Source organism: Anguilla rostrata, chromosome 10 (assembly GCF_018555375.3).
Source record: "Anguilla rostrata isolate EN2019 chromosome 10, ASM1855537v3, whole genome shotgun sequence".
In the NCBI taxonomy this organism is placed as follows: domain Eukaryota; kingdom Metazoa; phylum Chordata; class Actinopteri; order Anguilliformes; family Anguillidae; genus Anguilla; species Anguilla rostrata.
The window spans coordinates 9128340-9141354 of record NC_057942.1 but is presented as its reverse complement, the minus strand read 5'-3'; the positions used below and the strand labels follow the sequence as shown (position 1 = coordinate 9141354).

The 13015-nt window shown below is 43.3% G+C and overlaps 2 protein-coding genes across 4 annotated transcripts in view; both read right to left on the bottom strand.

Annotated features, from left to right (window-relative positions):
• Positions 1-13015, bottom strand: part of tacc1 (transforming, acidic coiled-coil containing protein 1) — a 390586-nt gene that overhangs the window by 343733 nt on the left and 33838 nt on the right. For 2 of the 3 annotated variants that reach the window (XM_064353919.1, XM_064353917.1), the window contains exons 9-13: positions 12955-12998; positions 12441-12601; positions 11992-12098; positions 11519-11639; positions 8608-10877 (exon numbers count right to left, since the gene is read on the bottom strand). In XM_064353919.1, the coding sequence (XP_064209989.1) occupies positions 10809-10877; positions 11519-11639; positions 11992-12098; positions 12441-12601; positions 12955-12998 (502 nt within the window). In that variant the 3' untranslated portion in view covers positions 8608-10808. Of the gene's footprint in view, positions 1-8607; positions 10878-11518; positions 11640-11991; positions 12099-12440; positions 12602-12954; positions 12999-13015 lie in introns of those variants that run through there. The other variant, XM_064353918.1, reaches the window with a different exon arrangement.
• Positions 3547-7467, bottom strand: si:ch211-113d22.2 (uncharacterized). Its single transcript, XM_064353920.1, has 3 exons — positions 7307-7467; positions 6769-6882; positions 3547-4570 (listed from the first exon to the last, which is right to left on the bottom strand). The coding sequence occupies exons 1-3, from the start codon at positions 7353-7355 to the stop codon at positions 4359-4361; spliced, it is 375 nt and encodes a 124-aa protein (XP_064209990.1). The 5' UTR covers positions 7356-7467; the 3' UTR covers positions 3547-4358.

The window sequence follows — 13015 nt, the reverse complement described above, 5'->3', positions numbered from 1 at the left end:
TAAACTGAGGATCCCTACCTGCATTTGTGCGAAAACTGGAAACATATTTGGGGCGTGACAGCCGATGAAACGTTATTATAGAGCCTTTTGTATTACACTTTTTTATCAGTTAATCTTTATGTAATCTATATTATGCCTTCCCCTTATATATGGTTATTCACGTTTTATTATAAGTGAGTGATTTGAAGGTTAACGCTGTACTTGCCCAACAGCACAAAAAAGATGTAATGATTATGAATGACCAAGGCTGATATTGGGAAGAACCTAGCCCTCTGCCTCACATACATTTGTAAATGAGCAACAAATTATAAGACATTATAAACAACTATAATCAGTATGCTTTCTGGTACAGAGCGTCCCTTGTTTACTGAAAATAAGTGCAACTTTATGAAGATGTAGCCAACAGGCTGTTCTAGAAGTTTACCTTTGAGGGAAATCGTGAAAATGCAGAACCTAACATCACTGTGACTCCATCTCCAATTTAACGTGTGACATCACTCTGAGTTTAGCAGTACGGTAATTATCCATTGATTTCGGATATCACTGAAGGGGCTAGCTGTAACATACTGTCCTTGTGTGTAATGACAATTTTGTTATTGATGGTATGGGCTAAATATTGCCATCAACCAAATTTTAAAATATATATATATATTCCGTGTATGTTCAGAGATTAACTTCTAACGCGTTGCTCCTGAATAGGGATGCTATGTCCCCACATTCATCTTTTTCCTCCTTTCTCCCTTCTTCTTCATCCAAGAGCATTTTCATGGGAACTAGGTTAAAGTTAAATCATATGATTCATCATGGTATCACAAATGCCTCTTTGCTGGAGCGGCTCAGCTGACAAGATTCACCACGAGGCTTCGCTGGCAGGCCCGTTCTCTGGCTGCATTCTCCTCCGCAGAGCAGAGGATACAGTAACACGAATACATAAATCACTGAGGTCAGTATGCCATTTGTGTGATCTTTAAGGTACTGGGGAGAACAGAATGGAATTTCAAAGGTTTACTCTGAAAACTGCATTGGTTTCATTATCACTGAAGTTTGGTCACAGGACAGGGCCATTATTTTCATTCGAGCTCAGGTGTGTGTGAGGACAAAACCCATTCTGGCTATAAAGAAACCAGAAACAGCTCTTTGGATTCAGGAGTTTGCTATTGCAGAGACCGAGTCAGGTCTGACAAATGTTCCAACCTTTTGCCAACTCCGTTTGACCTTCGCTGCAAAATCACCAAGGTTTGTATTTTTCAGTGACATTTCACCTGTTGCTGCCTGTGACTTCCTGTGGTTTTCATTTATTCAGAGGTTACGAAGAGAGATAGAGAGAGAGAAAAACTCAGTTTCCATCTCTGTCGGGTCCGCTAAATTCCACCCACTCAGATTCTCCCGCACATCAAACACGTTACACCAGTGACACCCTGCACGCGAAACAGGATATTTGTTCTGAACACGTTCTTTTTAAGCAGTGTTTAAAAAAAGCAGTGTTTCCTATTTATAATATTATTGCCAATGCATTCACCTCAGATCTGTAAGATCTGTACCATCCTTATCTTTCTCTATCACTTTTTTCTTCACTGAATACTTTTGAATATATGATTGGCCATATCATGGATACATTTTAAAAAATATATGCTGTAATAAACTGACTTAAATATTGGCACAGAGAGTATATGCTTTGCCGAATCTGTTCTTGCAGCTTTCCTATTTGCGTAAGTTTTTAATTCTTTGCATAATATGAACCTGAGAAATGGCATTCATGGAGCCGGAGAGGGGAAGGTGAGCACACACACCTGTAAGTAGTGGCCAAAATATTCAGTACAGTCTGTGCTGCACATCATTCATTTTACTATCAGGACACATACAGTGGAGTCCAAACACTCTGGCTGCTTTTATGTCTCAATAAATCACAGATCATGTGTCATGAATCTTATAAATTAATAATCATGTAACATGGTAATATAGTGTCTGCTGAATTTCAGATCAGGTGGATAACTTGGCTAGTCTGGAACTTTCCAGTTTTTAGCTCTGAAAAACTGTTGCAGCATGTTAGAGATCATTGTCTTGCTGTGGAATGCACCGTCCAAGGCATGAATTTGAAGACATTTGCTTGAACGTGAGCAGATAGAATTCTGAAGAGTACAGAAGCATCTTATCAGCAGTTACATCATCAATGAAAACAAGTGAGCCAGTATCTGTGGCAGCCATACATGGCCAAAACATAACACCCCCCTCCACCATGTTTCACAGATGAGGGGCGGGGCAGGGGGTAGTGCAGATCTAGGCCAGTTCCTTTTGGCCTCGGCCATTTGCGTTTTCCATCACTCTGATACAAGTTAATCTTGGTCTCATCTGTCCACAAGACCTTTTTCCTGAACTCTGTGGGCTCTTTTAGGCGTCACCCTGTTTTTGTGGCTAACTAGTGGTTTGCATCTTGCAGTGTAGCCTCTGCAGATCTGTTTGTTAAGTCTTAGGGCACTTGCACATTCAGGACTACCTCCAGAAGAGTGTTTCTGATCTGTTGGACAGATGGGGATGGCAGAACTCTGCTCTTCTAACTGACAAATGCTAATAACAGACTCCAAAGGTACTGAACTACTGAATGCTCTCTTATACCTTCACTAAGGAAGCAATTGAACCACATAAGGACAATTGCTTTTCTATTCATTTATAATAAAATATTTCATGATATTCTTGAGGTTTAAAAGTCACATGTATTTTACTGTATTACTATTTACAGGCATATCTAGAGATCCTCACCCAGGAGTGTAACAATACACAGTATAACTGGTAAATTAAAAAGTACGAGCCAGCAGTCTGGCATAGTGTGCTGTCAGCCTTATGTTCACGAAGCCAGAAGCATGAATAGTTCAAATTCGATAAATGGCAAGCTGGTGTCTATTGCACTACCAGCATTCAATCGGTGGCGGGGAATATTGGATGCACCAACCATTTCCGAAATGGTTCAACATGGAACAGGCAAAGTTATTGTTTCATATTTGTCTTGTGCACTGACAGCATTTGTGTTTGGAAGGCCTCTTTCTCGCTTTCCACTGAAGAAGAAAAAAATGTGCCTTTTTATCAGCTGTGACCCTGAACCTTGCGAGAACCCTCGACACTCCAAACGTTCTCACAGCTTAGTTTGGTGGCGAGGGGAATCTGGAATCTTCCGTCTCCTCGCTCTGTTGTGACTGCCAAGTGGAGGCACCCGCTGTGAGAAAAGCTGTCATAACACTGTGGTATCTTTGTTGTTGTTGGGACATACTTTAAAAACATGTTCTTATTTGTCACACTAACCCGAAACATGTAGTTTCGAGCAATGCAACCGAGAAAGAAACAAGACCAGGTCAAACCCTAATATATGGCTGGACCGGCCGACCAAAGGTGTGACTTCAAAACTCGGCCGACCAATGGTGTAACTTCATCACTCACTCAGTCACCCAGTCACAGACATTTGCAGTTGTAGGGCTGGCCCCGCTGTTGCGGTCCACCCAAAAACTGACATTTATAGATCTTTGTATCCTTGAGACAAATATAATAGCATATTGATTATTTGGGTGCAAATAAAGCTAATTTTATTTAGCAATTAGCCCAGAAGCACAATAACAGCTATGACAAAATTGTGCAGCCGTACATACAATTTGCCTAAATGCAACCAAATACATTTCTCTGGTTGAAATGTAATTGCACAATACTATTTAGATTCTGAAAACAATCAAATTTGCTCTTTGCAGTGCCTGTTAAAAGCTTATGACCTTTAAAATGCATAGAACCACCTACTCTCGTTGTGAATATAAATATTAAATTAAACATTACAACATCTATGAACATAGAACTAACTTAAAAGAATATTGTGCACCCTGGGGTTAAATTAACATATGTAAACTGCAAACTCCCAGTCTTGTTCTGTCACTCACTTATTATTCATTCTGGAAATTCACATACTCTTCATATTCTTCTGAAATGATCATTATTATTGGCCACTCTTAAATGTCTACCCCTCTAATAGGGGCTGGATTTGATAATGGTATAAATTAAAGTGAAAATATAACTAAACTTGATTTTTGAGGTTAAATGCAGTCCAGAATAAAGACCAATGAGCATATGTTTAGAACTCATGCCACATCAAAAATAATTTCATCCTACATTATTAAAAATAGAATTACGTAGCAGGAATTATCTCTAATGACTAACCAGCCATGATGCTGCACTCAATGGCAACGCCCCTCTGGATGTTCCCCTTAATACTGGGGCTGTTCCACTTGCAGGCCATTTGAATGGTCTTAGTCTTACCACATTAGCACATAAGAGGCCTGCAGCACACAGGCCTGCGCCTGGCTGGGAGGGCACGCTAGCCAGACCTAGCCGACAATCAGCCGGACCGTCAGGGCCCCCAGCAGCAGGGCGGGGCAGGACACCAGGGCCCCCGTGGCGCTGGGGTGGCCGCCGTGGCTGCGGCCCTTGTGAGGTCCATTGCAGTCGTCGGAGAAGCAGCACTCCATCTTGGCTCCCGAGTTTCCGTTGTTTGCCTTGTCGCAGAAGGGCTTATAGGAGCAGGACTTCATGACGGTGTCTGTGGGGGAAGGGGGGTGGTGGGGCAGGGGTGAAATGGTGCATGATCAGAGCTGAAATGAAGAGACTTTTGAAACTGTGCTTATTATACTCAGGTTGAAGTGCGAGGCAGTCTTTACATTAAATGGAGACATACTTATGTCAACTATTAGGGGCTGTAACACAGGAACTGGGGCTGTAACACAGGAACTGAAAAAAAAAAACATTTGTCTGTCACTCATTCAGACGATACAGCTTGGAAAATGGCAATTGGCCATAGCCTTAGCTTAAAAAAGAGTCTTAGCTGTAGTGATAACTTCTGTGGGACGCGAAGACACGTCTTCTGAGGGCTAATAATAACTGTACATAAATGTTTTGAGACGTGTTTTGTGGAAACCGCTTGGGCCAAGTTCAGAACCAACAACCACAGACTGCGGTTCATCAGGCAGGTCTGATTTTCTGTTCGGAAACGACAGCCGCCACGCGAAGGAGTTAACCCAGATGGGAGCCCTGCCCCTTAACTCCCTCCTCCTCCTCCTCCTCCTCTTCTTCCTCCAAGACGCGGGTGACTCCTGCCCTCTGAACTGCGGGAGGCTCGACGCCATGTGGCTTTCTCTTCCCTCAAAGCGCTGCCTCAGCACATTCAGCCCCGGCGCACGTGTGGAGGGGGTTAGTGGGGGGGGTTTAGTAATGCAACCTCAATTCAGCGTGAGGCACTGCTGAATCACTATTTCCCAGTAAGTCTTGCCCTCAGTCAGAGGCCAGATCTGGTCAGAGCTATTAAAAGAATTGTGGCAACTGTGAAATTTTGATTAGTCAGGTGTTTTTTTTTTTGTCGTTGTTTTTGCTCGCCAGGTCCTGTGGGTGGAGCTGGTGACTGCCCAAATTAAAACCCAGACTGCAGCAGTCTTCAGCAGCCTTCTGTGCACTCTCCAACCATATCACAGGCAGAGATGGATGTTGTTAATAAATGTACCCAGTGGGGCTTTGGTGCTCGTGCCAGAGTGATGAGAACAGGCTGAAGTCTGGGCCTCCACCAGCAACCAGCAACGAGCAACAGGCGCACGCTGTCATTATAGGGGGTAGGGCTCGAGCTCCGGTTGCACTTAAATCACCACTTTCCTTACTGACAAAAAAAATGAAGAAAATATATTTGCAATAGGTTTCCTTGCCCCTAAAATGCTCCCATCAGAAGCATGATGTACATAGCAGAACACAAAAGCTGAACTTCTTTGCAATTACACTGTTACTCTGCATTGCAATCAGTTGAAATCTACATTTTAGTTCAAGAAAAATCTGTGTGTGTGTGTGTCTGAACCAACATAAGCACATAAGCATAAACATTCAAGCAATAAATGGAAAATATTCCAAGTCCATCAAGCCATATCTCTTACATTTATGCAAACCCCGTGAGTTATTCTGTCAAGTTCAATACAACTACTGTATGGCAGACCTGCACAGTGCAATTTCTGGCATCTGTGTTTATTAAAAACTCCAGAGGATTCATGCTTTTCGCACGAAATATAATGAAACCACACAGAATAAAATACTATTGATGTAAGGAAATTCGCTTTATATTATTTGGTAATAATCACAAATGTGCTGGCTGTGGCATTTATGTGGTCTTTCATGATTCAGCAGCTTGTCTGTTATTCTGATAGCAACCAGGGGTTCAATGATGCATTCAGTATTACAGTGCCATCTTGTGGCAGTTTGGATTTGGGACGCAAAGAGAAGTCTTTTCAACAGTTTGACCTTGAGACCAGTGAAGACTACACTGCCCTCCTCTGACCCATCAGCTTTGATCACTGGGGCTATGAATTACACCATTTAATTAGCATTTCCCGTTAAATAGCAGAACATTGCTCCTCATTACATACTGTTATTATATTATACGCATCATATTATATTACTAGTTGCTCTGAGAACTACATAACACACATGCTAAATTTCCCATTAAAAACAATTTAGATCTGGTGCCAACCACTGGTTCCAAAGTAAACTGTGGGTCTGTTCGATGTCTGAACTCTTGTGACATCACAATGTGAAGGGTGTACTCATTGTATCCCATAGCAACTGTCCGTGTGAAGTGCCTGTACCCAGTGGGTCATGTAGACAATGATTGTGTGAAGGGCTTGTACATAATGGGTGCTGTAGCTGCTGTGTATAGTACCTGTACCCAGTAGATATTGTACCGAGTGGGTCCTGTGGTGTACTTACTGGGTCCTGTGATGGTGGAGCAGGCGTCTGCGTACTGCGGGCAGTCGGAGGAGCCCTGTCGGTTGCATTCGTCCTCGTTGGACGCCACGCACGTGTAGCACTTCAACGCCTCGCCTTCACATAGCAGAACAATAAGACGACAACTCACCAAAGGCTCAGAACATCGCTTCGCCGACCCAGCACACTGCAGCGACCAGACGTCACCCCACTATACCCACACAGGGGAGCCATAAATATAGCTCCATATCACCGGGAACGCGACAGTAACAGCTCAGCCCAAGAGCCCGTAATGGCCCTTCCGGCGCGAGCCAATTTTCCCTTATCAGGCTACTGATACGGGTTGTATTAAATTGCTAATAATAAATGTAGCACCAAGCAATGGAGCAGTGCCTTTACTTCTGGCAACCCCCCACACCATCACAACCCCCCGCCCCCCCCATACTTCCTCCAAAACATTTGGCAAATTAAATCAAGTGTGGCCAATGACCTAAGACCTCCTCCCCTGATTTCCTGTGGAAGGAAAGCTTGGCGCACTCACTGTGAACAGCCAGGGCAGCGAGCAGCAGCCAGGCCAGGAGAGTCTTCATGGTGCAGCGGTGGGACGGATCAGTAGCCTACTGTAAATGAGGCGATTCGGGGGGAGACGGGACAGCACTGAGGAGCATTAAGATCTTACCGCTAATCTCCCTCTGCGGTCAGCACACGCAGCACCTGTGGATAATGGACTTAGCGAAGCTCGTTTTAACCGCTCCCTCTGGTCAGGTGGCGGCCCCCTCGGCCGAGCCGCATTCGCAGTGGCCATAATAACGCATTGGCGCTAACCGCCGGCAGGGCCCGCGGAGGAGCGCGTTGCGTGACGCGCCGGCGCCTGGCCGCGGGTTCGTGGCGACGCGGTTACCGGTGTCAAGCTGCGGCGCGTCCAATCACAACTGCCACACTTCAGAGCCTCCAGCGGCTGAAGGCTTTTCTCACGCGGATTTTTATCTTTCCTTTTCCCACAGCCCTCCAGCTTCATCTTTTGTCTTTTGAAAATTTGCCTGATTCCCCAACGTTCTCAATTTCTTTATTTGTATTATATCCCCCTTCTTTAAAGATTTTGAAGCTACATTTTGAAATTTGGCACAGGACATGACGGTCATGTTTTAACTAACCTGCAGAAGACAATAATGTAAAATTAAGTCTCTTGAGGATGTGAAAATACATCATTAAAAATCTTAATTTATCCAACATTTGATTTGTGTGTAATGAGAGCTAGTTTTTCTCCAAAAAGTCAATTAAATGCTTACTTAATACATCCTTTAATGTGTGTAAATCACTTTGTGTTTCACAGTGTTAATGCTAACAATTTATTTCTGTGGTGAAGTCTTTTGAGTAATGTCTTTCCTTCAGGGCTTTCTAAAGGACAACACCTTCAGTACAGAACTGAATGTGATCGTCCTGCTGTTGCCCTTAATCGCAAGGGCAAAGTTTGCATCTCTGAACATTAATAACCATCATCCTCTTTGGATTGATCGGCTGTCAGAGGCCATTACAGTTGAGTGTAAGAGGTTTACTATAAGAGTCTGCTATTGCTGACTCACAAACATACGCACACATGAAGTTGAAACCTGGACAGGCAATTAAGGCCCCACACGCATTTACGGTAAAAGGAAGCTTTTGAACAGTCGTGTTTTTCCATTCTTCTGTGCAAGGATGACGCACAAGTGTGTTTTGTGTCAAGACCCTCATGGAAATGACAGTGTACATCTTAAAAGGCTTTTATACTCAAATTTTTTTTTTTTTTTTTAAGTATTGTATTAAAAATGTCTGCTCCTGAGAGAAATGGCAGCATAAAAAGGATAATTACAGTCATTTTTATTCAGGCAATGAGATTTGGACAAAATATATATTAGTAAATGTTGTCATTTCACTAGTTTTTTTTCCACTTTGCAAATATTAATGAGGGAAACAGGGGAAAATGGTTATTTGTCATTTCCATACAAAAAGCTGTGATCGAACATAACTTGAAATCCAAAAAGAAATAAAAGATGTGTTAGTTGGGGCAATATAACTGGCAGTTTTTTCGAATTCAAACTTAATTAGAAAACTAAAAATTTGACTCCATTTGGCACAAGGAAATCATTGTATATCGTCAGTTGAGTGCTAATATAGCTGACTGAGGGTGTGTGTGTGTGTGTGTTTGTGTGTTTGCATATGTGTATGACCATGTGTGGGTGTGTGTAGAGATTAGGGTACAGTTGCTATGATGTTGATGTTGACACATTACCTCTCAGGGTAAAAGGCTCTTCTTCAGTCTCAGCACAACTCTAGACTGGACATACAAAAACAACGGCCAACGGCAGGACGGCCCCCATACTTCTCAGGCTGCCTCTCCTCTCTCAAATCACTAAGGCCCACATTTAAAATGGGGGGAAAATGTGAACTAAATGAAACAACAAAAAAACTGCCTGTTTTTATGAGGAGGTGAAATCATTATTATCACAACTTACCATTTCATCTACATTTTAGTTTAAATAAACAAAAAAAAAGACTTTACAGGTGCACTTAATTTGATTTTTTGGAGGCTAAGTGCCTAAAAAAAAAGATCATTACATAAATGATAATCTGCAAAGAGACAGAATTATTGTACATACACTTGAAGGTAAATATTCTTGCTTTCAAATAGTCTTCCAACTTATTAAACATATCCGTCAATATTCTTTTCACAACATTCCATTACAGTACTCCATTTTGTACCCATGAAGCCAATTTGGCATGACAAAAGCACTTCTTCATAACTGGACATGAGGTCATGAGGGTTTCTAAATCTGATGTGGTATAGAGTCACTCAGCTTTCTTAGGGAACACAGAATTTATCTAGAAAAACGATTCATGAAAGATAAAGCATGACACAGTGAAATGGGCTAGCACATACAATGCAGCTGTATTAATTTTCATGTGCATGTGCATGCATGTGTACCTTTTCCTAATGAAGCAATGGCACTGCCAGTATAACAAAATCCACCAGCATTGCTAGTTGTGATCTACTGGTGATGAAGCAAAAGCTCAATTGAAGGAGGGGAATTCATCATGAGTTCAACTGCAGGTCATAATGTCACCCACCATACTTGTGCAGCCTTTAGTGCATACAACTAATTCAGGATGGACAAGCCTAGTCAAAAACCTGATGGTGACAGAGCCCTAAGGCTTAAATTCCCATCCGCAGGAATGGATTGCCAATTCAGAAGCAATCCAATGCTGTCAGTCGACAAAGGGAAAATAAAATGCAACCAATGTCCTCTTGTGTACACTTTGTATTCACAAAGAATGAAGGTGAGACTTTTTCTGCCTCTTAAGATTAGGTCCTCGCTGTGTGTCGGGGAGCAAGTGCATCTGAGGCTCTTTTCGCTGGTAATTTATGACTCATTTCCTGTGTAAAATGTCCCCCACCCTCTCTACTCTCGCTCTAAAGTAATACATCTGCCCCAAAACCACTCTCCAAATCCTGTCAGGAATTTTACCTGACATGGACGCATTTTTTAAAAAAAACAAATTCAAACGAAACCGACAAAAAGACACAGATTTTGAAGAACGAAAAGCGCATATTCAAATGAAAGCACCTTACTTTTGCTAACCACAAATTACTAATTTGACAATCGCATACGTGCGCGCAATATCCACACAAGCATTTAAACAAAAAGGAACCATTAACGTCAGTAAACTTGTTCAAAAATAGCCTCCATACATCTATGTACTTGGACTGCAGTTTTGATCCATCCTCAGCTGCTAGGTATTCCCCAGCCGGATGTTAGCCTGGGACTGCTGCCTGGCTCTAGGAGTGCACATTAGCGCGGTGAGCGTCTTCATGCTGGAAACAGTAGGACCGTGTAGACGCAATACCTAATCTGTCGGCGTAGCGAGGCATTCTAGAGGCGCTGGCCAATCGCTGGGTAGCGCTGGGGTGGCATCCGCAGTCGCATGCACAGAGTAGAGGAGAAGTAGGCGGGGCTGAAAGAAGGCATTGTAGACAGAAGGATCCGGTCTAAGTCTCTAGGGAGATTTTAGTCTGTTTTGCCCATCTTAGCAATCAGTTCATCACAGATCTTGGTGAGTTCTTCAATCTCCTGATTCTGGAATGAATAAAATGAAAGGTTTGGTAAGCCTTCACAGAACTGAAATGTCAGGGAGCTCCTGAGCTAACAATTTTTGGTTCTCCGCACATTCCTGGAACATTAGGGATGACAAAAGCAATGTTCCTAGCATGTTTGTCTGTCTAGTTCACTGGATGTCATTTGAACTTCATTTGTCACGAGGGACAGTGCAAACAATTTTTTTTAGTTTGTTACTCAAGATTTGAAATCTGGGTGGTCATTCATGTGAATTTCATCAGGAATGTTTCAGCATTGTTAAACAAATCTTCCACTTCAGTGCTTTTGCTTGGAACATTTATAAAAATGTATTTGACCCATTACCCTCTGTGAGGTTTTTTCATAGCTAAATGATAATCATCATGGGATGCTGCCAGAAAGTGTGTATGCGACACAGAATGTTCTTTTCAGTGACAGAACTTGCTCGGAGAAATAAAATAGCTGTTTGGGGAACATTCTGAACTTGTTCAACATTCTGGAACATGCTGTGTTAGCATTTAATGGGGTTTATGTACACAGTGCGCGCGCTTCAGCACCTACACACACACACACACACACACACATACAATGACAGCACACAGTGATGGGTGGAGGCACTGCTCTGCCATGGCTCTGGCCCATACCTTCTGCTGGAGAGCTCTCTCTAAAGACTCCACTTTCATTTGCTCCATCCGCAGGCTGGCATTGAGAGCAAGGCTCTCCGACGTGGCCTTAGAGCGGACCTGAGCTATTTCCTCATTGGCCCTGACAGGGAGGGGAAGGTGGGTGAGGGAGGGAGAGAGAGAGAGAGAGAGAGAGTGAGAGAGATTAGATTAGCCAATCAGCTACATATATCAATGCTAATTCACTCAAACTGGACATTTTGTTCAGGGACACAAGAACAGTTACCAGCTGTGATTAATGGACTGATCAATAAATGTTTCCCACAAATGGCCATGGTGCTAAGTTACGCTGTGGGGCCTGCCTCTCCCAGCGCTGCTGGCTTTGCACTAACTTGGCCAGCGTTCTCTGGCGAGCTCTGCAGTTTCCCCTCATTGCCTTATCGCTGGCTGCGGTGTTTGTGTCAGGCACCAGGAGAGCAGGTTCCTGCTCTTACTTGTCCAGTTTCTCCTCTGCATGGATCTTGAGGGTCTGGTAGCGCTGCTCTTCCTGCTTCACCCTGGCCAGGTACTCCTGCGCACACTTCTTCAGCACCTCTTCATTCTGGAAGGGAAATGCCTCAGTAAACTCCTCAGGAAAGTCACTGGGTCTAACAGCGCATAATTAATTATTAACTGCAGAATGGACTAGAATGGACACAGCTTAAATGGACTAGTAGAAGAGATACTGTACACACACAAGCATGCACTTATAATGAGGACGCGGAAGGAATAAATGTAGATTTCTAGAAAGTACCTCTAATCAATATTTCATTAATTACCAAATATCCTCCCACAGCCCAAATGTTTATTTAAATGTGATCAGTTGTACATCGACACTGCAGCTCCAACAGTTTGTAGGCACTGGGTGCTGAGAGCCACTATTACAGAAGTGTGCGTGCGGTACCTTCTTGAACCCCTCCAGGACGGTCTTCATGTTCTCGTAGCGCCGGAACAGGTCAGAGAGGGAGCGTTCGACGGAGTTGAGGTCGGCCAGAGCCTGCTCCTTCTCCGCGGTCAGCTGCTGCACGCCCTTCTGGGAGCTCATGGTGGTGCGCTGCTCATCCTCTGCGGGGGTGGGGACGCTGATCACACACTGATCATACGCTGATCGCATGCTGATCATCATTATTTGCTTATAACCGCAGCCAGCCTCCCCCATCAACCCCTTTCAGAAATACATTGTTTACTTAGCATCCTTTTCTTTGTATACATCTCCAGCAAGGTAGGGAAGTGCAAAAACTTAAGTCTGAGTACAGGACCCACATTCAGAGTGTCTCAGAGTAGGAGTACTGATCTAGGATCAGTTTAGCCTTTTAGCTCATAATGGATAACATTCGGATACAGACAGTGGGAACCTGATCCTAGATCAGTACTCCTAAATAAGGGCAAATGGCTAAATGCAGGATGCTGTCACTCACCAATCATCTGTGCAATCGTCTTCTCATATTCTGCCACGATCTTCCTATGAACAAACAAATG